Source organism: Salmo salar, chromosome ssa02 (genome assembly GCF_905237065.1).
Source record: "Salmo salar chromosome ssa02, Ssal_v3.1, whole genome shotgun sequence".
NCBI classification, from domain to species: Eukaryota; Metazoa; Chordata; class Actinopteri; order Salmoniformes; family Salmonidae; genus Salmo; species Salmo salar.
This window is the reverse complement of record NC_059443.1, coordinates 21,723,861-21,748,843: the sequence shown is the minus strand read 5'-3', so window position 1 is coordinate 21,748,843 and position 24,983 is coordinate 21,723,861. Positions and strand designations below refer to the sequence as shown.

Genomic DNA, 24,983 nt, shown 5'->3' with positions numbered 1-24,983 from the left:
TTAAAAAGGCAGTAAATGAGGCTGAATGAACGGTTTCGCTGCCAGACAAGGCTCCGCTGATAGCCAGGTGTAACGGTCGTAAGGATTCCCTGCATGGTGGTAAAAAGAAATGGTGCCACAACAGTTTGTGGGCACCGTTTTTCACTGTTATAGTGCAATTCATGTATTGCTTAGTGTTGTGTAGTGGCTTTGCTGGCATGCATTAAAAAAAAAGCTGAGTTTGCCCCACCAAGATTTACATGCTAAAATCGCCAGTGCCCCTGGTGATTAAACTGTTTTTATGTGTCAGACACATAGCAGGCTTAATGCAGTGATTTAAATAAAATCATATTCTTTATTTTACAAATTTGCACAATAGTGGAATAGTGGTGAACACATACAAATAAGCATACTTACTCATGTACATACACTCATACACACACACAAGAATGAGAGGAGGTAAAACTCATTACTGGAGACTTGTAGGCGCCGAGGTCCAGAGTGATGACAAAATTCCAATTTATGACACTGTTTGGATGGCTGACCATCTGTGGGCTACCAAAGGGGTCGAACACACCTCATCTGAGGCTTTCTCCGGGGAGGGACGTTCCAACAGAACCCTGGGAGCGTGGACACCATTGGAGGTGTGAAGACGGATGAAATTAATGTTACTGTGTGAATTAAACTGTCATGTTACAAATGTTGATATGTTTTATTGTACTCTAAGTGCTATGGATTTATTGTTACAAGGAAACTGATTTTTTCACACACACACACACACACACACACACACACACACACACACACACACACACACACACACACACACACACACACACGCACACACACACACACACACACACACACACGAACATTAACACAAACGGACCCAGAATACTCACGAAGCATAACATCGCCTTCCTTACTTCGATGGGCAATCAGATCACATAGTTAAACCATTTCACATTCACAATGCTCAAATGACCCAGTGACTTTATCTATTCAAAGAAAGGAGTGTGAACTGAAATATACACAGAGGGGGGTGCTGCTCAACGGTGGGTGACTCCATTCTGTCACAACATGAACTACACCCCCATTTCTTGAGTCTAATGGAATAATTCCCAAATGTGACCAGGCTAGTGACCGATGGGAGAAACCATTGGCTAATGTTTAGTCAACAGGGGTTGGCATTTTCTGATTTCAGTAAAGAGGTGATGTAGCTTAACAAATAATAATGAACAGTGTTCATGATATCAACATTAATCAGCAAAAACAGTATTTGATTGTCTATGCAATTGCTTGTGACGGGAGATCCCTGTGTTCGGGAAAAAATACATTTTCACTGTTTTAATTTACTGAGGGTAGTGAAACTTACGAGTGAAAGAGGGACAGTAGTGAGACAACGTGGGAGGAGTGAGAGAAAAGAGAGGAGGAAGAGAGGTAGAGACCGGCAAAGAGAAAGAGAATGTAAACAGCAAACAAGTGAAATAAAACAGACTTTTCTCCCTCAAATCTCCCTGTTCCTTCTGAGCAACTCTCCTCCCAGATCTTGCTTTGCCTTGGACTACAACTCCAATAGTGCACCTCTGTTACTTCCTGTGAAGCTCTCAGGTGATTGGTGGGTTCTAGACCTCCACCTGGCCCTGGGTGAGGTGGGTTCTGAGCTGCTGGGCCGCATTGGTGATTTTCCTCTGGTGTCCCAACAGGTTCACCCCCAGGTTCTGCACATCCCTGAGGGAAGAAGAGAAAGAGAGAGAGAGAGTTCAGAAAAGTATCCATTGCTTCTAAAAGCATGATTTGCATTTTATGAAATTAACTTTATTGATATTGAAATGGAAGCCCAGGACTTACTCCATGGTTAGCCTGCTGACTCGGTCCAGTGTGTCCAGATGTGCCCTCTCAAACTGGTCCTTATACCTGTCCATCCTTAACGCTGTCAGCCACTCACTGACCGTCGCCACCGATGATAGGTCTGTGGGGGTGGGGCTCAGCAGTGGCTGGGTGGAGCTTGAGTTGGAGAGGGAAAGATCGAGATCGAAAATGATTGGCCTAACATAGCAATGATTCAATACATTTACATGATAACGTAATACATGCTCTCCTAAGATCACTGTTCGTGAATGTGATCCGTTACGTCTGCTGTGTAAAATATGGAAGAAAAGGCAGATGGGAGGTGTAGTCTCACCGGGGATGCTCTGCCTTGAGGGAGGCAGGGTGTCGTATGAGCCTGTCCAGGGAGGAGAGGAGGGAGTCGAAGCCTAGCCGGTCGCCCCTCTCAGCCTGCCAACACTGCAGCATCAGGGAGTGGAGCGCTGGAGGACAGTTATTTGGGGCTGGGAGACGGTACTGGTCTGCTACCGCCTTCATTACCTGTATTATAGAGAGGGAAGAGAGAGGAGGTAGGGGAGAAAGAAGAGGGACAGGAGCAGGGAGAGGGAGAGGGAGAGAGGCAAAGGGAGCGAGAGAGAGGCAAAGGGAGAGAGAGACAGAGGCAAAGGGAGGAAGAGGAAGAAGAAAGAGAGAGCGAGGGAGAGAGAGAAAGAAGGAGGAAGGGTATTAGTAAACATCTGGATGTTAACAAGCTGCCCTATATAGAGAGGTCCCATCAGTACAGAGGGACTTAGAGATGATTAACCATTCTGTTCAGCTGTCAGTGTGTTTAGTCTCTGTTTGGCTCTCGCTTAACCCTCCCACAACTCACTTCCTGATTGCTCATGTCCCAGTATGGCCGCTCGCCATATGACATCACTTCCCACATGAGCACTCCGAAGCTCCAGACATCACTAGCTGAGCTGAACTTGCGATGCTGGAAGGCCTCTGGGGCTGTCCACCTGACAGGAATCTTACTGCCCTGAGAGGAGAGAGAGGGATGAGTGGTTGAGAGAGGAGAGCGATGGGGATGAGGGGTTGAGCACTGTGAATGTTGTGATCTTCTATTAACATAAGTAGTCTTTTAGAGTGGAAATGCAAGACTAATCATCATTAAACGAAGCATATCAACAGTAAAACTCAATTTCCCAGCAGCATGTACCAGTGAGGCAGTGTAGGTGGGCATGTTATGGTCCAGACCCCTCATGAGGCGCGACAGGCCAAAGTCAGACACCTTACACACCAGGTTAGAGTTGACCAGCACATTCCTGGCAGCCAGGTCCCGGTGGACAAAGTTCCTCTCAGAGAGGTACCTCATCCCAGCCCCAACACCCCTCACCATCCCTACAAGCTGGAGAACACTGAACTGGTCCTCATTCTCCTGGGGGGTGAGAGAGATGGAGAGAGAGAGAGATACATTATATTACATAAACTGACCATAATCTACTGTTTTCTGAGTTACTGTGTAGATGGGAGTTGTAGTTCTTAGTCTAACAGGGTGTAGATGAGAGTTGTAGTTCTTAGTCTTACATGGTGTGGCTGGGAGTTGTAGTTCCTAGTCTAACATGATGTAGATGGGAGGTGTAGTTCTTAGTCTAATATGGTGTAGGTGGGAGTTGTAGTTCTTGGTCTAACATGGTGTGGCTGGGAGTTGTAATTCCTAGTCTAACATGGTGTAGAGGGGAGTTGTAGTTTTTAGTCTAACATGGTGTAGGTGTTGTAGCTCTCACCCTGAGGAAGGCATCCAGTGGTCCATTCTCCATGAACTCAGTGATGATCCTCTCTGGTGGGCTGTGGGTGACCACCCCTTCCAGCTTCAGCACGTTGGGGTGGTCAAACTGTCCCAGCACCCCCGCCTCGGTCATAAACACTGCCTTCTCTCTGTCTGTCACGCCCCAGCGTAGCGTCTTCACCGCCACCAGCACCTCCCTACGACCCAGGGGCCGGTAGCGCCCCCGAGACACCTCCCCAAACTGGGCTGGAGGGGGTGGGGGAAAGGGTGGGAGAGAGAGAGAGTTATTATGAGTTGAGTTTGGACCCAGCTTGACTCCTGGCCCAACATATGAGCTACGAAAACACTTTTTTTTTTTTACAGAACTATCCCTATAAACATGAATCAAACCCGGACCCCTACCTGCACCAATCACCTCTTCTATCTTGAGGTGAGAGGGGTCGATCTCACGGGCAAACTCCTTGACCGCCTCACTGGGGTCCTCATAGGTGGAAGGGTCCACGTAGTACTTCACCCCCCCTGCCAGAGGGAACACACAGAGCAGGGTTGGCTGTAGTGAACCAGTACAATAACAAAATAGGGCCTGTACAGTGTGTTGATGTGCAGTATTTGGACCTAGACTTTGACATGTCTGGGTCAAGCCATGCTGCGTGACATGCTGCATGATGGCAGAACACTGAGCCCAGAGGGATAATGGCACCCTCAATAAATAAAAATAAAATTTATTTCTTCCTCTCCTCATCTTTCTCATTGTCCATGTCTTTTTCCCTCTATCTCTCTACACATTTCTCATGCGGTCCCTCTCTTCTTTTCTTTCTTTCCCTCCCCCCTCTTTCTCCCACAAGCCCTTGGGGTTATGATGGTAATTAGACACGGTCACTACTTCCATTGTCCTCTATAACACAGTGCAGAGGCATCCTCTGCACCAACATGTCAACAACACCATAGAAGTAGCATATACTGTATGTGCAGCTGGGAATATTACAGACAGAATGATAATAGTAGTCATCCTACACGCTGACTCACCTTTGTGGCTGATGTACCTCTGGAGTCTGTCACTGTAGGGGCTCTCCCTCCTCTTACTGAGTAGAGACACAACAAACCAGAACATTGAACTGTGTGCGTGTGTGTATGTGTGTGTGTGTGTGTGTGTGTGTGTGTGTGTGTGTGTGTGTGTGTGTGTGTGTGTGTGTGTGTGTGTGTGTGTGACGTGATCATGTATGTGTGGATAGGAGTTAAGGACCCACTCACCTGCGGAACACAAAAACAACCACTATCGCCACAACGACCAGGAGGAAGGCTGCCCCGCCCATCACAGAACCGACCAATAGAGGGAGCCGATTCTGGATCTGCTTAGAACTCTCCTCTGAGAAAGAAAAATTGAGAAGCAGAGAGCGATTTAGAGGGTGTGTTTGACTGTGTGTGTATGTGAGCGTGTGTGTGGTGTGTGCATTCGTGTGTGTGAGTTACCCAGGGCCAATGTAGTGAAGTAGATAGTATGACTGTAGGGGCCATAGCCCCTCTCGTTGCGGGCCCTGATCTGGAAGGCATAGATGGAGCCAGGAGCCAGAGAGTTGACGGTCACTGTGTTGGTCTCACTGAACACACTCACTGCACTGTCCTCATCTGAACCCTGGGAGTGAGGGAGGGAGAGAGAGAGAATGGTTCAGTCTCTGGGTGTATGTACTTGTGTCTACAAGCATATGTGCGTGCATGTGTGTGTAGCCTATACCTTGTCGTAGTATCTGAGCTGGTACTCCAGTATGTCTCCATTGGGTCTGTCAGGCTGTGGCCAGGACAGGGTGATGGAGTCCGGGGCTCGACTTAACTGGTGCAGGCTAGGGACCGGAGAGGGCACTGGGAGAGAGAGAGAGACGGTGAGAGAGATGTATGAGTTTTGTAAAGAAAGAGGGAGGAAGAAAGAGGAACAGGAGGGAGAACACAAGCTGGCCTTGCCAGATCATGTAATTTCTGTATTGACCAGATGGGGGCAGCATGACACAGACTAGTGAATGAGCCAGCTCTGTAGAGCGCTGCATGGCCAAAGACTTGTATAACTAACCCAAGATAGACCAGAGCCAGCGGCGGAAATCCCGGGGGGGACGGGGGGGACACAACCCCCCCATCCTGGGAAAAATATATCACTGAAACATAACTATGTAATTTAAATAATATTAATAATACGCAATGAAAGCAATTGTGCTGATTATAGACACTTAATTGCGCGTTTTTAAGTTTCAAAAGATTGCGACCCCCCCACCCTTTTCCTCACAATGGTTTGATCCACTGGCAAGGTAACAGAGGGGTTGTAGCCACTGTCTGAAAGGCACTCAATGAACGTAACTGACGTGAGGTTAATCCAGTCAATTGCGCACACACACTAGCTGAATATGCAGAGCTAGCGCGCAAATATTAACTATTAAGCTAGCTATTACCTATTCCATTTATGTGGCCTCGTCAAAGATGGAATCTTTGCTATCGTCAATTTATTCCGAGATCAGCATGCAGATGATGTAAGTTAGTGCTTCAAAGTCCCTGTGATAAGGTTAGCGATAAACTGAAGTCCAAACTGAACAGAACTACACTCTCTTCTACCATTGTCTTAAATATATTTAATGGTCTCGTTGCAAAAGCTAAATTGTCGCAAGGGAACTTTTATTTATTTATTTTATTTAACCCGGGTAGCAAAGATTATAGCAAACACCACTGAAACTGAATTGGTGCTCGCTAGCTTTGCAAATTCAGCTATTGTTGGAAGCCAGCCAATATGAAACAAACTATTAAAATTACAAAAGGTTGCAGCATATGTTGTGTAAATGGTGAACTCATACAGCTGTCAACTCTTGTCATTTTAATCCGTTTCACATTTGCTAGCTACCTTTTAGATCGAAGCCCAAATAGAATGATAAAAGATAAGATGATAGAAGCCCATCTCCTACTGTAAATAACCTACACACTGTGTGTGTGTGTGTAGCCAGCCAGCCAGGTAGAAAAATGGCAGAAAAATAAAAGACGGACATCAGAGTATTTTTCAGTACACCAAAACGCAAAGTAAGAACCCTAGTAGCCTAATATCTCAAAGACTAGTTGATAAAATGTTCATAAGAAAGAAATGAAATTCTAATGGAAATGTTTCACAATGATGTCATTAGGCAGAGCAGGCAACAGATGGCACACAGACAGCAGAGTTGGGGACAGATATGCAGGGACAGACTGGCAGAGACAGGGAGTCTCAGGTAAGTTTGTTGAGTCTTTGTTTGGCAACATTATGAAAGGTTCTCCATTTTTTTGACTTGTAAAATAGGAACATAATTGGAAAATGCCATGGATACCCCCACTCTCAACTTAAACTGGTGACTGAACTAAGATTTGTTAAAGGCAATGGTATTGCTGTTGTGAGTAGTTGTGTAGTTTTGGGTACCGGTAGTTAGGAGTACGGCAAACACCTTATTTCTTTGGTTCCTCAATAAACATTTACCATATTACAATGTAGGCTATGTGTTACAGCACTACTTTTGGTGTCCCCCTCAGGAATTGCTCTTGAGAAAATTTCATGTAATTGTCCCCCCCAAAGTTGATATCAGATTTTCGCCCCTGACCAGAGCCTGTCGTTTCCAATGGGAGCACATTGGTCATTGTAGGCAGAGCTAAGCACAAGCTAGTGAAATCCTATTGGAGCGTTCTAGCGTTTATTTGCATATTTACGTTAGGGAACACCTACTCTGAAGTGGCTGTCTGTAATATCTCAATTAGCCCTTGCACTCCTAAACAACACCATTTTTTGAAACGTTGGCAAAGGGTAAAGTCTACAAAACGCACTCCACTGTTTGTTACATATTATTGTTTTAGAAAAATAAAACTGTATGGAGATCAAATGTTAAATCGAAGACAACATTAGGAGAATCTCAGACACTGGGCTTACTCTCATCACCATATTTGGTAGTGAGTTGAAACGCCAACCAGATGCTTCACATGTATACATCCATTGAAACATCTGTCTCATTGTTCTATCTGTGCTATGGACTTGCCTGCCAGACTTAGCTGTGCCACCACGGCTGGGAACAGGCCCAGTATGACTCTGTGCTTACAATGGTCATATCTATTAGAATTCCTGTCATTTCACAACCCCAAATGCTTTCTCTAACTCACAGAAGGCAACACAAACAGAGGTTATAATAGTACCTTTATTAGCAGATCTCTGCCCGTATGGGGGATTAAAAATAATTGGCTATAAGAAATGATTTACTTTTAAAAGGAGGAAAATAGCTAAATAAAAGTTACAAGTTTCTCTCTGTCTGTCTATAAACTGTCTGTCTAAACTGTCTGTCTATAAACTCTCTCCCTCTCTCTCCTTCCCTCTCTATCTCTCTCTTCTGAGCATAATGTGAGCTGACAGGATATCGAGTTCAGAGAGCAGGACCGGAAAAAATGGAGAGCAGAAAAGAGGGAGAGATTGACACCCATACTCAAAGAAACTGATGTAGACAAACAGACTAGTACACACACACAGACTAGTACACACACACGGAAAACTGAACGTTTATTCTTTAATGCTCTTGTCACTCTCCTTAAAAGGGAAACTTCACCACTTTTCAATCACATTTTCATTATCTCCAGTACAATACCAGTGTCAACATAAACTCAGCAAAAAAGAATGTCCTCTCACTGTCAACTGCGTTTATTTTCAGCAAACTTAACATGTGTAAATATTTGTATGAACATAAGAAGATTAAACAACTGAGACATAAACTGAACAAGTTCCACAGACATGTGACTAACAGAAATTGAATAATGTGTCCCTGAACAAAGGGGGAGTCAAAATCAAAAGTAACAGTTAGTATCCGTTGTGGCCACCAGCTGCATTATGTACTGCAGTGCATCTCCTCCTCATGGACTGCACCAGATTTGCCAGTTCTTGCTGTGAGATGTTACCCCACTCTTCCACCAGGGCACCTGCAAGTTCCCGGACATTTCTGGTGGGAACGGCCCTAGCCCTCACCCTCCGATCCAACAGGTCCCAGACGTGCTAAATGGGATTGAGATCCGGGCTCTTCACTGGCCATGGCAGAACACTGACATTCCTGTCTTGCAGGAAATCATGCACAGAATGATCAGTATGGCTGGTGGCATTGTTATGCTGGAGGGTCATGTCAGGATGAGCCTGCAGGAAGGGTACCACATGAGGAAGGAGGATGTCTTCCCTGTAACGCACAGCGTTGAGATTACCTGCAATGACAACAAGTTCAGTCCGATGATGCTGTGACACACCGCCCCAGACCATGATGGACCCTCCACCTCCAAATCGATCCCGCTCCAGAGTACAGGGCTCGGTGTAACGCTCATTCCTTCGACGATAAACGCGACTCCGACCATCACCTCATGTTAGACAAAACCGCAACTCGTCAGTGAAGAGCACTTCTTGCCAGTCCTGTCTGGTCCAGCGATGATGGGTTTGTGACCATAGGTGATTTTGTTGCCGGTGATGTCTGGTGAGGACCTGCCTTAAAACAGGCCTAAAAGCCTTCAGTCCAGCCTCTCTCAGCCTATTGCGGACAGTCTGAGCACTGATGGAGGGATTGTGTGTTCCTGGTGTAACTCGGGCAGTTGTCGTTGCCATCCTGTACCTTTCCCGCAGGTGTGATGTTTGGATGTACCGATCCTGTGCAGGTGTTGTTACACATGGTCTGCCACTGCGAGGACGATCAGCTTTCCATCCTGTCTCCCTGTAGCTCTGTCTTAGGCATCTCACAGTACGGACATTGCAATTTATTGCCCTGGCCACATCTGCAGTCCTCATGCCTACCTGCAGCATGCCTAAGGCACGTTCATGCAGATGAGCAGGGACCCTGGGCATCTTTCTTTTGGTGTTTTTCAGAGTCAGTAGAAAGGCCTTTTTAGTGCCCTAAGTTTTCATAACTGTGACCTTAATTGCCTACCGTCTGTAAGCTGTTAGTGTCTTAACAACCGTTCCACAGGTGCATGTTCATTAATTGTTTATGGTTCATTGAACAAGCATGGGAAACAGTGTTTAAACCCTTTACAATTGAGATTTGTGAAGTTATTTGGATGTTTACAAATTATCTTTGAAAGACAGGGTCCTGAAAAAGGGCAGTTTCTTTTTTTGCTGAGTTTACGTGAAAACGGCGCATTTCTAAGTTTTGTTGAAAAAATATGAAGCTAAAAAGTTCTACCTGATGACATCATCGAAGGTTACAACAAAAAAAGTGATTTTCAAACACTATGAGATTCACGGTGACGTGGGGAGCAAGACTAGAAACTTCTTGTAGGATTTGAAAATGACTTTTAATCCTACAGTGTGATGTTACAGAGAAGCTTTAAAACCACAGATCATAGAAACGCTGTTTTCACGTATGTAGACACTGGTTTGGTGCTGGAGATGAAAAGTGGCAGAAGGGCCCTTTAAGCCTGACTCATGCTCTCACCTGATTGGCTAGTAGTGAAATTGATGCTGATGAATTGAGGCGGGAAAGGACTCAGAGCTGAGACATCATTGACCGCTTGCACCTGTCAATCAACAGCAGGATAAAGTAAGACAAGGTTAGGTTAACATAAACTGAACTAAGATTTGTTAAAGGCAATGGTATTGCTGTTGTGAGTAGTTAGCCTTCCCTGTAGCTCACTTGGTAGAGCATGGTGTTTGCAACGCCAGGGTTGTGGGTTCGATTCCCACGGGGGGCCAGCACAGAAAAAACAAAATGTATGAAATGAAATGTATGCATTCACTACTGTAAGTCGCTCTGGATAAGAGCGTCTGCTAAATGACTAAAATGTAAAAATGTAAATGTAAACTAAGTGGATGTACATTTAATCCAGTATCTATATGAGGTAGGTGACTCTAATGCACAAGTTTTATACCTGTATGAGGTAGGGGATGGGAAATGTAGTGTCTATAGGGGGTAGATGATTAGGGAAGTTGTAGTTCTACCTGTATGAGATAGTTAACTCTAGTACTCATGGGAGTTGTAGTCATACCTGTATAAGGTAGGTGACTCTGGTGAGCAGGTTGTTGAGGGTGACCTTGGTCTGCTTGATGCCAGTCTGGGATGGGGTGAAGGTGACCGCCTCTCCACACCAGGAGCACGCCCCCGGGGCGGCGAAGGTGGCCGAGGGACAGATCCTACACACCACCCCGTACCACACCTCGCTACGACCCCCCATGTCCACTGGAGGGCGCCAGCGCAGAGACACCCCACCATCACCACTCTCATACTCCCAGGAGACAGAGGTCGGAGCAGAGGGAGAGCCTGGAGGGGGGACAGAGAGAGATATAGAGGGGGGGAGTGAGAGATTAAACATTTTGGGTCAGTACTAGTGCCAGGATCAACACATTAAAACCGCACTCATCAACTCCAGTTCACACATGATCATATCTCAGGGACAGAGAGAGAATGAGTGATGTCAGAGAGACAGAGAGGGATGGGGACTGGGGAGACAAATGGGGCTTAGAAAGTAAGGCACAATATATGTTAGTGAACAATAATCTAATAATAATCTTTAAATGTCATGTAGGAAGAGAGGAAGAGAGATGGATAAGAAGGGAAGGAAGGAGGAGAGAGTAAGGGAGGGAGAAAGATGGAAGGAAAGAAAAGGGCAAATTAGAGGGATGAGTGCCTTCAGAAAGTATCCCCACCCCTTGACCTTTTCCACATGTTCTTGTGTTTCAACCTGAATTTAAAATGGATACAATTGAGTCACTGGCCTATATGGCAATCCTAAATAAACTTCAGGAGTAAAAATGTTGCTTAACAAGTCACATAATAAGTTGCATGGACTGTGAGCAATAGTAGTGTTTATCATGATTTCTAAAATGACCTCATCACTGTACCCTGTACATACAATTATCTGTAAGGTCCCTCAGTCGAGCAGTGAATTTCAACCACAAAGACCAGGGAGGTTTTCCAATGCCTCGTAAAGAAATGCAGCTTTTGGTAGATGGGTAAAAAAGCAGACATTGAATGACCCTTTGAGCATGGTGAAGTTATTAATTACACTTTGGGTGGTGTCTCAATACACCCAGTCACTACAAAGATACAGGCATCCTTCATAAGTCAGATGCCAGAGAAGAAGGAAACCACTCAGGGATTTTTACCATGAGGCCAATGGTGACTTTACAACAGTTGCAGAGTTTAATGACAGGAAAAGAAACTGGGGATGGATCAACAACATTGTAGTTACTCCACAATACTAACCTAAATGACAGAGTTTAAAGAAGGAAGCCTGTACAGAATACAAATATTCCAAAACATGCATCCTGTTTGCAACAAGGCACAACAGTAATACTGCAAAATAATTACTTCATGTCCTGAATACAAAGTGTTATCTTTGGGGCAAACACAACACATCCCTGATGTCACTTGTTAAATCCACTTCAATCAGTGTAAAGAAGGATTTTTAAGCCTTGATATAATTGATGCATGGATTGTGTATGTGTGCCATTCAGAGAGTGAATGGAGCAAGACAAAATATTTAAGTGTCTTTGAATGGGGTATGGTAGTAGGTGCCGAGCGCACCGGTTTTATTGTTTCAAGAACTGCAACGCTGCTGCATTTTTCCACACTTAACAGTTTCCTGTGTGTGGTCAAGAATGGTACACCACCCAAGAACATCCAGCCAACATGACAAATGTGGTAAGCATTGGAGTCAACATGGGCCAGCATCCCTGTGGAACACTTTCAACACCTTGTAGAGAGCATGCCCCGACTAATTGAGGCTGTTCTGAGGGCAAAAGGGGGTGCAACTCAATATTAGGAAGGTGTTCCTAACACTGGAGTTGCTTACCAAGAACACAGTGAATGTTCCTGAGTGGCGTAGTTACAGTTTTGCCTTAAATCGGCTTGAAAATCTATGGCAAGACTTGAAAATGTCTGTCTAGCAATGATCAACAACAAACTTGACAGAGCTTGAAGAATTTAAAAAATAATAATGTGCAAATATTGTAAGCCTGAAATATTGTGCAAAGACTCACAGCTGTAATCGCTGCCAAATGTGATTCTAACATGCATTGACTCAGGGGTTTGAATACTTATGTAAATTAGATATTTCTGTATTTCATTTTCAATACATTTACAAAAATTAACTTTGTCATTATGGGGTACTGTGTATAGATGGGTGAGAGAAAAAAGCTATGTAATCCATGTTGAATTCAGGCTGTAACACAACAAAATGTGGAATAAGTCAGTGAATTCTTTCTGAAAAAAAAAGTGAAAGTGAATACTTTCTGAAAGCACTGTACATATTATATGTGCTGAAGTAGATACTTATCTCTGGGTAAAAGCATCGGCTAAATGACTAAATATATATGTTACATCTCAAGAAAGGTGAAAGCTTTTTAATCAGACAGATCTATTTGTTACATAATGCTGCTAGTGCATGTAGCTAATCTGATTCGCACACACACACACACACACACCCACACCCACACACACACACACACACACACACACACACACACACACACACACACACACACACACACACACACACACACACACACACACACACACCCACACCCACCCACCCACACACACACACACACACACACACACACACACAGCTCACTTGTGCAGGCGGAGGAGTTGACGTCGGCGGGTGCTCTGTAGAAGCCGCTACGACACTCACACACACGCGATCCCTCCTGACTGGTTCTGCTGTTAGACGGACACGCTGAACACGGAACCGAACCCAACACCGACTTAAAGTACCCCACTGGACAGTCTGCAGAGAGAGAGAGAGATACCTCTTTGGGTCAGTACTAGTCCCAGGATCAGCACATTAAAACAGCACTCATCAACTCCAGTTGACACATGATCATATCTCAGGGACAGATAGAGAGAATGAGTGATGTCAGAGAGACAGAGAGGGATGGGGACTGGGGAGACAAATGGGGCTAATAATCTAATAATCTAATCATCTAATCATTTAAATGTAATGTATTTATGCTGTACAGATCAGACTCTAATTGTCTATTCCAAATATAACATTATTAGTTGTCGGCACTCTGAATAAGATTCAGCTGACTAAACGACTGCATCGAAAGAAAAACCCCAGACTTAATAAATCACAATAGTCATTTTGTGGCCTAGTTTTAGTCATATCAATGTGAGTGTTGTTTTATGAATATACCAGTCACTTGTGACCTCAACATTCCACTGTCTGCCCTTAATATTGAATAATAGACAGATGAAATCATTAAATTACCTGTTTATAATATGGTTGCCTTCCAAAGCAGAACCAAGCCAGCTAACCAAACCAAACAGATAGGAATGGGCTGCTCCTGTAATGAACTACCCTGGCCATTCTCTGAGGGAACCAAGCATAGCAGACTAAGAAATAACAATCCAGTAGTTTCATCACATAGCCTCAGCAGTGATGGAGAGGTGCTGTAACAATTTGTAATTGTATTTGTATTCATTAGAGATCCTCGTTTGCTGCTGCAATAGCATGGGCTGTTCTGTTATTTTACACACACGCACAGACACCACACACAAGTGCAGACATAGACACAGACACGCACTTAAAGAGTAATAGCATGTATGTAACCCAGTGCACTTGAGATTACAGTAAAGTGTGAACGTGTGTTAATATGCCAGACGTTAATGTAGTCCTGAGGGAAGCTATGGCCTCATGAGGGAAGAATGTACTTACTGCCTATAATGTAGCTCTCTCTGAACTTACTTTCATGCAGTGAGAGATTCTGCCTACTGTAATGAATTCTCAGGGAGGAAAAGGTGTAGATTCACACGCAGTGCGCGGAAGGTGTTTATTTCGCCTTCGCAGAAGGCAGGAATCGTTGTCACAGGCAGGCAATGGTCATACACAGGTAGGCAAACAGGCAGGTGAATCAAAACAAGGACTGCAGGCTATAACTGGTTCTCACAAACTAGCTAGGAAAAGGCTTAGTAGAGTCAAAATTAACAGTACCTCACAAAGGCACAAACAGAATGAACTGAACTAAATAAGGAGCTGATGCGACCAGGTGAGTAACTAACTAACACAGGTGAAATCAATGAACAAAAATGAAAGACAGGGCTACGTTCAAGAACACAAAGAAACAGAACACAAGGTTGACTAAGAAAATAAATACAGAACCTTACACCTATACTGTAGCTCTCTCTGAACTTACTGTAATGCAGTGAGATATTCTGCCTATACTGTAGCTCTCTCTGAACTTACTGTAATGCAGTGAGATATTCTGCCTATACTGTAGCTCTCTCTGAACTTACTGTAATGCACTGAGATATTCTGCCTATACTGTAGCTCTCTCTGAACTTACTGTAATGCAGTGAGATATTCTGCCTATACTGTAGCTCTCTCTGAACTTACTGTAATGCACTGAGATATTCTGCCTATACTGTAGCTCTCTCTGAACTTACTGTAATGCAGTGAGATATTCTGCCTATACTGTAGCTCTCTCTGAACTTACTGTAATGCAGTGAGATATTCTGCCTATACTGTAGCTCTCTCTGAACTTACTGTAATGCAGTGAGATATTCTGCCTATACTGTAGCTCTCTCTGAACGTACTGTAATGCAGTGAGATATTCTGCCTATACTGTAGCTCTCTCTGAACTTACTGTAATGCTGTGAGATATTCTGCCTATACTGTAGCTCTCTCTGAACTTACTGTAATGCAGTGAGATATTCTGCCTATACTGTAGCTCTCTCTGAACTTACTGTAATGCAGTGAGATATTCTGCCTATACTGTAGCTCTCTCTGAACTTACTGTAATGCAGTGAGATATTCTGCCTATACTGTAGCTCTCTCTGAACTTACTGTAATGCAGTGAGATATTCTGCCTATACTGTAGCTCTCTCTGAACTTACTGTAATGCAGTGAGATATTCTGCCTATACTGTAGCTCTCTCTGAACTTACTGTAAGACAGTGAGATATTCTGCCTATACTGTAGCTCTCTCTGAACTTACTGTAATGCAGTGAAATATTCTGCCTATACTGTAGCTCTCTCTGAACTTACTGTAATGCAGTGAAATATTCTGCCTATACTGTAGCTCTCTCTGAACTTACTGTAATGCAGTGAGATATTCTGCCTATACTGTAGCTCTCTCTGAACTTACTGTAATGCAGTGAGATATTTTGCCTATACTGTAGCTCTCTCTGAACTTACTGTAATGCAGTGAGATATTCTGCCTATACTGTAGCTCTCTCTGAACGTACTGTAATGCAGTGAAATATTCTGCCTATACTGTAGCTCTCTCTGAACGTACTGTAATGCAGTGAGATATTCTGCCTATACTGTAGCTCTCTCTGAACTTACTGTAATGCAGTGAGATATTCTGCCTATACTGTAGCTCTCTCTGAACGTACTGTAATGCAGTGAGAGATTCTGCCTATACTGTAGCTCTCTCTGAACTGAGAGATTCTGCCTAGGGCCCTCGTTTCCTAGAATGCACTTACTGTAAGGCAGTGTTTAAGTATAGGACTGGGCCCTGAGTGTTTGAGATTGCCTAGGACAGAGTCTGATTCTGCCTAGGAGTGTGCACACTGCACAGTGAACGACATGTCTTCTCAAGCAGAGTCAGGCCCTGGGTGTCTCTACGGTTCTGATTCAGTCTGTGTGTAGAGACAGTCTGTACGAGTCAGAGAGTAACACAACACCTACAGTAAGCATGTCTATCTGCTGTTCCAGACTTGAAGAGTGCATGTCTCTGTCTAATAAGTGTCTATCTGCTGTTATCCTGTTTATCTCACTCTTAACAACTTATTAGTTAGTAGTTACTGTATTTCTGACTGCTATTCTTTCTTTTTGCAACATGAAATCGCTATCAGTTAGCATGTGGAACATTCAAGGCCTAAACTCATCAACCTTTGGTCTGAAGAGTTTAACACTGGAGTTCAACAAACATCTGAAAGATGTTGACGTCATCATTCTGCAGGAGACATGGTGTAAGGCTGACATTGTCACTCACTGTCCCACAGGCTACAGAGAGGTCATTGTGCCATCACAGAAACACAGCTCTTCCAATAGAGGCAGAGACTCTGGAGGACTGATCATTTGGTACAAATCCGAACTACAAAATCTAATTGATCCCCTCAAAATGGGCAAATATCACATTTGGTTAAAACTGGAAAAAAACTTGTACTGACAGAAAAATATGTGTTCCTTAGTGCAATATATATCCCCCCCTCAGAATCCCCATATTACTCAGAGGAGATCTTCCCCACCCTTGAGGAAGAGATGTGCCATTTCCAGACCCAGGGAAATGTGCTCATCTGTGGGGACACAAATGCGCACACAGGAACACTACCTGATCTAACGAGCACATGAGGTGACAGCTTTACTACAGGCCATACTGTTTCTAACTGTCTTCATCTCCCTCATAGAAACAACAGTGACAGCACCATCAACAGAAACGGAAGGGATCTGTTGCAGCTCTGTAGAAGCCTGGGTCTGTACTTTGTCAATGGTAGGTTACGGGGGGGACTCTTTGGGGAGATTTACCTACTGCTCACCTCTTGGCCACAGTACAGTAGACTATATGATTACAGACATTGACCCTTTCTCTCTCAGCTCATTCACTGTCAAGCCACTAACACCTCTGTCTGATCACAGCCAAATTACGTTGTTCCTCAAAAGAACAGACATGGAAACAACCACACATTCACAGCCCAGTAAGCTGTGCAACATCAGAAATTCATACAGATGGGCCCAAAACAGCACAGAAGAATACCAGAAAGCAACCAGTAACCAAAATATCCAAACACTCTTAGAAAACTTTCTGGATACCACATTCACTCACAGTAAAGAAGGCATTAATCTAGCAGTAAAAAACATCAACTATATATTCAGGCAAATGGCAAAAGAAGCATAATTGAAATTGACAAAAAAACTAAACAAAAAAGATCACAGATGACACCTGGTTTGATGCAGATTGCAAAATTATAAGGAAAAAACTTAGAACACTATCCAACCAAAAGCACAGAGACACAAATAATGGTGAATTACGTCTCATTACTGTGAGACTTTAAAACTCTATAAACGTACACTCAGAACCAAAAAGCACAGTACAACAGCAAGCAGCTGACACTAATTGAGGAGTCCATAAACACAAACAACTTCTGGCAATATTGGAAAAAACTAAAAAAATCGAAACAAGAGGAATTAGCGATACAAAATGGTGACATATGGACAACCCATTTTAAAACACTCTACAACACTGTTCAAATTGACACAAACGCAGAACAATGACAAATTCATGAGAAGTTGAATGAATTAGAAAAAGCTATAAAGGACAATCAAAATCCATTGGACTCCCCAATTACTGACCAGGAGCTCTATAAGAAACTTCAGGCTCTCAAATGTAAAAAAGCATGCGGACCTGATGGCATCCTAAATGAGATGCTCAAACTTACTAGTGCAAAATTTCAATTGGCTATATTAAAACTGTTTAATTTGATCCTGAGTGTAGGTTATTTCCCTGACATCTGGAATAAAGGACTCATAACCCCAATCTTTAAGAGCAGAGACAAATTTGACCCTAACAATTACAGAGGCATTTGTGTGAACAGTAACCTGGGGAAGGTTTTCTGTAGTATTATAAATGTAAGAGTTCTAAACTTCCTTAATAAGCACAATGTCTTGAGTAAAAGCCAAATTGGATTTATACCAAAACATCGCACAACTGATCATATTTACACCCTACACACCCTGATAGATAAACATGTCCACCAAAATAATACCAAAATATACGCATGCTTTATCGACTTCCAAAAAGCATTTGATTCTATTTGACATACAGGACTGTTCTACAAAGTTATTGAAAGTGGTGTAGGGGGTAAAACATATGACATAATTAAATAAACGTATACTGGCAATAGGTGCAGCATTAAAATTGGCAAGAAAAGAACAGAATTATTTCACCAGGGGCGGGGCCTTCGCCAGGGTTGCAATCTGAGCCCTGCACTCTTCAATATTTACATCAACGAATTGGCCACTATTCTAGAAAAATCAACAGCCCCTGGTGTTAGTCTCCACAATTCAGAAGTTAAATGCCTACTCTTCGCAGATGACCTATGCCTGCTGTCACCCACAGCACATGGCCTACAGCAGAGCCTGGACCTGCTAGAGCAGTACTGCCAGAGCAGTACTGCCAGACCTGGGCCCTGGCAGTAAACCCCAAAAAGACAAAAATAATGATTTTCCAGAGAAGATCCAGATCTCAGGGAATTAGACCAAAGTTCTCAATTGGTAGAAAATATATAGAGTACTGCACACACTACAATTACTTAGGTTTAAAAATAAGCTCAACCTGACACCTTAATGAGGCAGTGAATGAACTGAGAGACAAAGCACGCAGGGCATTCTACGCCATTAAAAAGCAAATTCAAATTGAAATACATATTAAAATTTGGCTAAAACTAATTGAATGTGACATTGAACCAATCACACTTTAGGGCAGCGAGGTGTGCGGTCCACTTGCAAAACAAGATTTCATTAAATGGGACAAACACCCCATTGAAACCCTGCATGCAGAGTTCTGTAAGTTTCTCCTACATGTCTAGAGGAAAACTACAAACAATGCATGCTGGGCAGAATTAGGCCAATATCCACTAATAATAAAAACTCAAAAAAGAGCAATTAAGTTTTGGAAATATCTAAAATACAGTGACCCCCTCTCATATCATTACCAAGCCCTGCAATGCCAAGAGCTGAGCAAAGAAAAGAGTCCCCTCATCCAGCTGGTCCTGGGGCTGAGTTCACAAACCTGTTCTACTAATACACTGGAGCCTCAGGACCAGAACATCCAATCAATCAGAATAAACTAAATTACAACACAGTCAAAACAAAACTACATTGCTTATTTGGAAACACAAGCACAAACACAAAGCAAAATGCAGTGCTATCTGGCCCTAAATCGACATTACACCGTGGCTAAATATTTGACCATGGTTACTGATCAAAACCTTAGAAAAACCTTGACCAAGTACAGGCTCAGTGAGCACAGCCTTGCCATTGAGAAGGGTAGACACAGGAAAACCTGGCTCCCCGTAGAGGAAAGGCTGTGCAAACACTGCACCACAGCAGAACCTGAGACAGAGCTGCATTTCCTGACAAAATGTAAAAAATATAAAACAATTAGAAAGTGTCATTTCCCCAAATTTGAAACCCTTATTCAAGGTTTCAAAGACCTCTCTGGTGAGGATAGGCTACCCATCCTGTTGGGGGAGGATGTAGAGAGCTGTGGGTTGGCAGCACACTATGTTGCTGCCTGCCATAAGTTGAGGGACCGTGTCTGACAAACCAATCAACCTGCACATGTCCTCTACTGTATGCTTATTGTTATTGTTCAATGTATAGTTTTGACCCTTGGTTATTGTTGTTACTGTTGTCCCGTTGACAATTTTGATTCTCATTTTTATTTTTCATATTGTAAATATCCAAAGTAAGCTTTGGCAATGTGTACATTGTTACATCATGCCAATAAAGCAAATTGAATTGAATTGAATTGAATTGAGAGAGAGAGAGCGATAGAGAGAGAGGAAGAGAGATAGAGAGAGAGAGGAAGAGAGATAGAGAGATAGATAGATAGAGAGAGAGAGAGAGATAGTGAGTGAGTGAGTGAGTGAGTGAGTGAGTGAGTGAGTGAGTGAGTGAGTGAGTGAGTGAGTGAGTGAGTGAGTGAGTGAGTGAGTGAGTGAGTGAGTGAGTGAGTGAGTGAGTGAGTGAGTGAGAGAGATGGAGTGAGTTAGAGAGAGAGAGATAGATCGAGAGAGCGAGCGAGAGAGAGAGTTAGAGAGAGAGAGAGAGAGAGAGAGAGAGATAGAGAGAGAGAGACATGGTGTTATCAGACATATGAGACCGTATAAAAAACTCATCAGACACAGAGCGAGATAAAGAGAGAAAAAGAAAAAGGTGTGTGTGTATCTGTCATTGTGTGTGTGTGTGTGTGTGTGTGTGTGTGTGTGTGTGTGTGTGTGTGTGTGTGTGTGTGTGTGTGTGTGTGTGTGTGTGTGTGTGTGTGTGTGTGTGTGTGTGTGTGTGTGAGACGGTCCTTGGACATGGTGGTCTGAGTGCTCTGCTGTGGTGAACACCTCTCACGTCCTCTGACCTTATTTAGATAACCTTTTCACCAGCATGTACCACCTCCAAAAGTTTAAAAGTCTGTCATTGTGTGTGTGTGTGTGTGTGTGTGTGTGTATCTGTCATTGTGTGTGTGTGTGTGTGTGTGTGTGTGTGTGTGTGTGTGTGTGTGTGTGTGTGTGTGTGTGTGTGTGTGTGTGTGTGTGTGTGTGTGTGTGTGTGTGTGCATCTGTGGGTGTGTTTGAGAGAATGCATGTGTACAGGGAGACAGTAAAAGAGAGAGAGGGAATAGAGGAGACGTGGAGAGACAGGGGAGATGTTTAAACAGATAAAAGGCTTCCTGTGTTCTCACTTGTCTGGAAGAGCACAGATTTACTCTCAGACACAGGCGTGAAGTCGGAGAGGGGTGGAAAGATAGAGGGAGAAGGACAGAGAGAAAGGGAGAGAAAGAGAGGGAGAGGGAGAGAGAGAGAGAACTTGGTAGTGGAAAATAGGAAAGAAGAAAAGGGACAGACAGAGGGTGGAGGAGAGAGGACCCAACCAAATCATGAAAAAACAAAAAGATAATTACTTGACACATTGGAAAGATTTAACAAAACAAACAGAGCAAACTAGAATGCTATTTGGCACTAAACAGAAAGTACACAGTGGCAGAATACCTGACCACTGTGACTGACCCAAACTTAAGGAAAGCTTTGACTATGTACAGACTCAGTGAGCATAACCTTGCTGTTGAGAAAGGCCGCCGTAGGCAGACCTGGCTCTGAAGAGAAGACAGGCAATGTGCACACTGCCCACAAAATGAGGTGGAAACTGAGCTGTACTTCCTAACCTCCTTCCTAACCAATGTATGACCATATTAGAGACACATATTTCCCTCAGATTACACAGATCCACAAAGAATTCGAAAACAAACCCAATTTTGATAAACTCCCATATCTACTGGGTGAAATACCATAGTGTGCCATCACAGAAGCAAGATTTGTGACCTGTTGCCACAAGAAAAAGGCAACCAGTGAAGAACAAACACCATTGTAAATACAACCCATATTTATGCTTATTTATTTTCCATTTTGTACTTTAACCATTTGTACATTGTTACAACACTGTATATATACATAATATGACATCTGTAATGTCTTTATTCTTTTGAAACTTCTGTATGTGTAATGTTTACTGTTAATTTTTATTGTCTATTTCACTTTTGTATATTATCTACCTCACTTGCTTTGACAATGTTAACACATGTTTCCCATGCCAATAAAGCCCCTTGAATTGAATTGAATTGAATTTAATTGAGAGGAGGAGAGAGGAGCAAAGAGGAGCAGAGAGGAGGAGAGAGGAGGAAAGAGGGGCAGGGAGGGGGAGAGAGGATGAGAGAGGAGGCGAGAGGAGGAGAGAGGAGGAGAGAGGAGACAAGAGGAGCAGGGAGGAGGAGAGAGGACGAGAGAGGAGGAGAGAGGAGCAAAGAGGAGGAGAGAGGAGACAAGAGGAGCAGGGAGGAAGAGAGGACGAGAGAGGAGGAGAGAGGAGCAGAGAGGAGAGAGGAGGAAAGAGGAGCAGGGAGGAGGAGAGAGGATGAGAGAGGAGGAGAGAGGAGCAGAGAGGAGGAGAAAGGAGGAAAGAGAGGGAAGATGAGGAGAGGAAAAGAAAGGAGGAGAGTAGAGGAGAGAGGAGGAGAGGGGTTAGAAAGAGAGAGAAGAAGTACTGGTAGAGGAGTGGAGAGAAAAGGGAATTGTTCCATCCATCTTTCATGCCTCTGGCACACATTACCAGACGTGTTCTATAGGGCTGTGACACGGAACACGACTTCACTACAAAACTTCCACGCTGTTTCTATTGCCAACAATAACCCGCACTTTCTATTTGCCCTCCCCTCCACCCCTCTCAGCCAATCACACAGCTTCTTACTGCTCCCTCTTCTGCCCTCTGCCCCTTCCTCTGTCTGCATCCCCCTCTCCCTCCCTTCCTCCATCCACCCTCCCTCTGTTTCCACACAATGGACGGTTAATACAGCTTATGTATATTACGAACTGGAGGCCCGCATGTCTTTACATTACCACTCACTATACTGAGGGAAGGAGGAGGCCCGCATGTCTTTACATTACCACTCACTATACTGAGGGAAGGAGGAGGCCTGCATGTCTTTACATTACCACTCACTATACTGAGGGAAGGAGGAGGCCCGCATGTCTTTACATTACCACTCACTATACTGAGGGAAGGAGACCTGCATGTCTTTACATTACCACTCACTATACTGAGAGAAGGAGGAGGCCTGCATGTCTTTACATTACCACTCACTATACTGAGAGAAGGAGGAGGCCCGCATGTCTTTACATTACCACTCACTATACTGAGAGAAGGAGGAGGCCTGCATGTCTTTACATTACCACTCACTATACTGAGGGAAGGAGGAGGCCTGCATGTCTTTACATTACCACTCACTATACTGAGGGAAGGAGGAGGCCTGCATGTCTTTACATTACCACTCACTATACCGAGGGAAGGAGGGAGGGAGGAAGGAAGGAAGGGAAAGGGAGGGAGGGAGGGTGGGAGTGCGGGTGGGAGAGGGAGGTTGAGGAACAGGGAGGGAGAGGGAGAGGGAGGGAGGGTGAGAGTGGGGGTGGGAGAGGGAGGGGGTGAGGAACAGGGAGGGAGAGAGAGGGTGGGTGAGAAACAGGGAGAGAGAGAGAGGGAGGGTGGGAGTGGGGGTGGGAGAGGGAGGGTGAGGAACAGGGAGGGAGAGAGAGGGAGGGTGGGAGTGGGAGAGGGAGGGTGAGGAACAGGGAGGGAGAGAGAGGGAGGGTGGGAGTGGGGGTGGGAGAGGGAAGGTGAGGAACAGGGAGGGAGAGAGAGGGAGGGTGGGAGTGGGGGTGGGAGAGAGAGGGTGAGGAACAGGGGGGAGAGAGAGGGAGGGTGAGGAACAGGGAGGGAGAGAGAGGGAGGGTGGGAGTGGGGGTGGGAGAGGGAAGGTGAGGAACAGGGGGGAGAGAGAGGGAGGGTGAGGAACAGGGAGGGAGAGAGAGGGAGGGTGGGAGTGGGGGTGGGAGAGGGCGGGTGAGGAACAGGCAGGGAGAGAGAGGGAGGGTGAGGAACAGGGAGGGAGAGAGAGGGAGGGTGGGAGTGGGGGTGGGAGAGGGAGAGGGAGGGTAAAGAACAGGGAGGGAGAGAGAGGGTGAGGAACAGGGAGGGAGAGGGAGGGTGAGGAACAGAGAGGGAGAGAGAGGGAGGGTGGGAGTGGGGGTGGAAGAGGGAGGGTGAGGAACAGGGAAAGAGAGAGAGGGAGGGTGGGAGTGGGGGTGGGAGAGGAAGGGTGAAAAACAGGGAGGGAGAGAGAGGGAGGGTGAGGAACAGGGAGGGAGAGAGGGTGGGAGTGGGGGTGGAGAGGAGAGAGAGAGAGAGAGAGAGAGAGAGAGAGAGAGAGAGAGAGAGAGAGAGAGAGAGAGAGAGAGAGAGAGAGAGAGAGAGAGAGAGAGAGAGAGAGAGAGAGAGAGAGAGAGAGAGAGAGAGAGAGAGAGAGAGAGAGAGAGAGAGAGAGAGAGAGAGAGAGAGAGAGAGAGAGAGAGAGAGAGAGAGAGAGAGAGAGAGAAAGAGAGAGAGGGCTAGAGGGATGTAGAAAGGAAAGGGGGATGGGACTGAAATGGTAGCAGAGAAAAAGAGAGGGACACAATGGAAGAGAGAGAAAGACGAAAAGAACCAAAAGAGAATAATAGGCATAAACAAAGGGAGAGAGAGAGAGAGAGAGAGAGAGAGAAAGATGGATGGATGGATGGATGGATGGCAATGAAATGCCGTTGACATGGTACTTGGTATTTAGATCACTGACCCAATTTCTCCATCTCTCTCTCTCTGCCCTCTCTCCCACTATCTCTCTCTTATGTCCTCATTCTCTCTTTTGCTCCCAGCATTCTAATCTGACACACACACGCACACACAGACTTGTCCTAGCGCAGATGCAACCACACACAGGAGACATGAATACACATGGTTCCATGAGCAAATACCTTGTTCCCTTCTGTCTCTCTATCCTCTCCTCTCTCTCTCTCTCTCTCTCTCTCTCTCTCTCGTCTGTCTATCTCTATCCTCTCCTCCCTCTCTCCCTTCTGTCTCTATCCTCTCCTCCCTCTCTCCCTTCTCTATCCATCCTCTCCTCCCTCTCTCCCGTCTGTCTCTCTAGCCTCTCCTCCCTCTCTCCCGCCTGTCTCTCTCTATCCTCTCCTCCCTCTCTCCTGTCTGTCTCTCTCTATCCTCTCCCTCCCTCTCTCTCCATCCTCTCCTCCCTCTCTCCCGTCTGTCTCTCTCTATCCTCTTCTCCCTCTCTCCCTCCCTCTCTCTCCATCCTC

General features: G+C 44.7%; 1 protein-coding gene across 6 annotated transcripts in view; it reads right to left on the bottom strand.

The window, feature by feature from the left end:
- Positions 1 to 314: 314 nt before the first annotated feature.
- ephb6 (eph receptor B6) overlaps positions 315 to 24,983 on the bottom strand; it is a 71,595-nt gene continuing 46,926 nt past the window's right edge. For 4 of the 6 annotated variants that reach the window (XM_014154314.2, XM_045700029.1, XM_045700023.1 and 1 more), the window contains 14 exons: positions 13,160 to 13,315; positions 10,574 to 10,845; positions 10,024 to 10,105; positions 5,313 to 5,437; positions 5,051 to 5,213; positions 4,832 to 4,946; positions 4,607 to 4,662; positions 3,983 to 4,099; positions 3,579 to 3,826; positions 3,011 to 3,229; positions 2,681 to 2,830; positions 2,165 to 2,349; positions 1,831 to 1,986; positions 315 to 1,710 (listed from right to left, as the gene is read on the bottom strand). In XM_014154314.2, the coding sequence (XP_014009789.2) occupies positions 1,605 to 1,710; positions 1,831 to 1,986; positions 2,165 to 2,349; positions 2,681 to 2,830; positions 3,011 to 3,229; positions 3,579 to 3,826; positions 3,983 to 4,099; positions 4,607 to 4,662; positions 4,832 to 4,946; positions 5,051 to 5,213; positions 5,313 to 5,437; positions 10,024 to 10,105; positions 10,574 to 10,845; positions 13,160 to 13,315 (2,150 nt within the window). In that variant the 3' untranslated portion in view covers positions 315 to 1,604. The remainder of the gene's footprint in view (positions 1,711 to 1,830; positions 1,987 to 2,164; positions 2,350 to 2,680; positions 2,831 to 3,010; positions 3,230 to 3,578; positions 3,827 to 3,982; positions 4,100 to 4,606; positions 4,663 to 4,831; positions 4,947 to 5,050; positions 5,214 to 5,312; positions 5,438 to 10,023; positions 10,106 to 10,573; positions 10,846 to 13,159; positions 13,316 to 24,983) is intronic. The other 2 variants (XM_014154323.2, XM_045700020.1) reach the window with 2 other exon arrangements.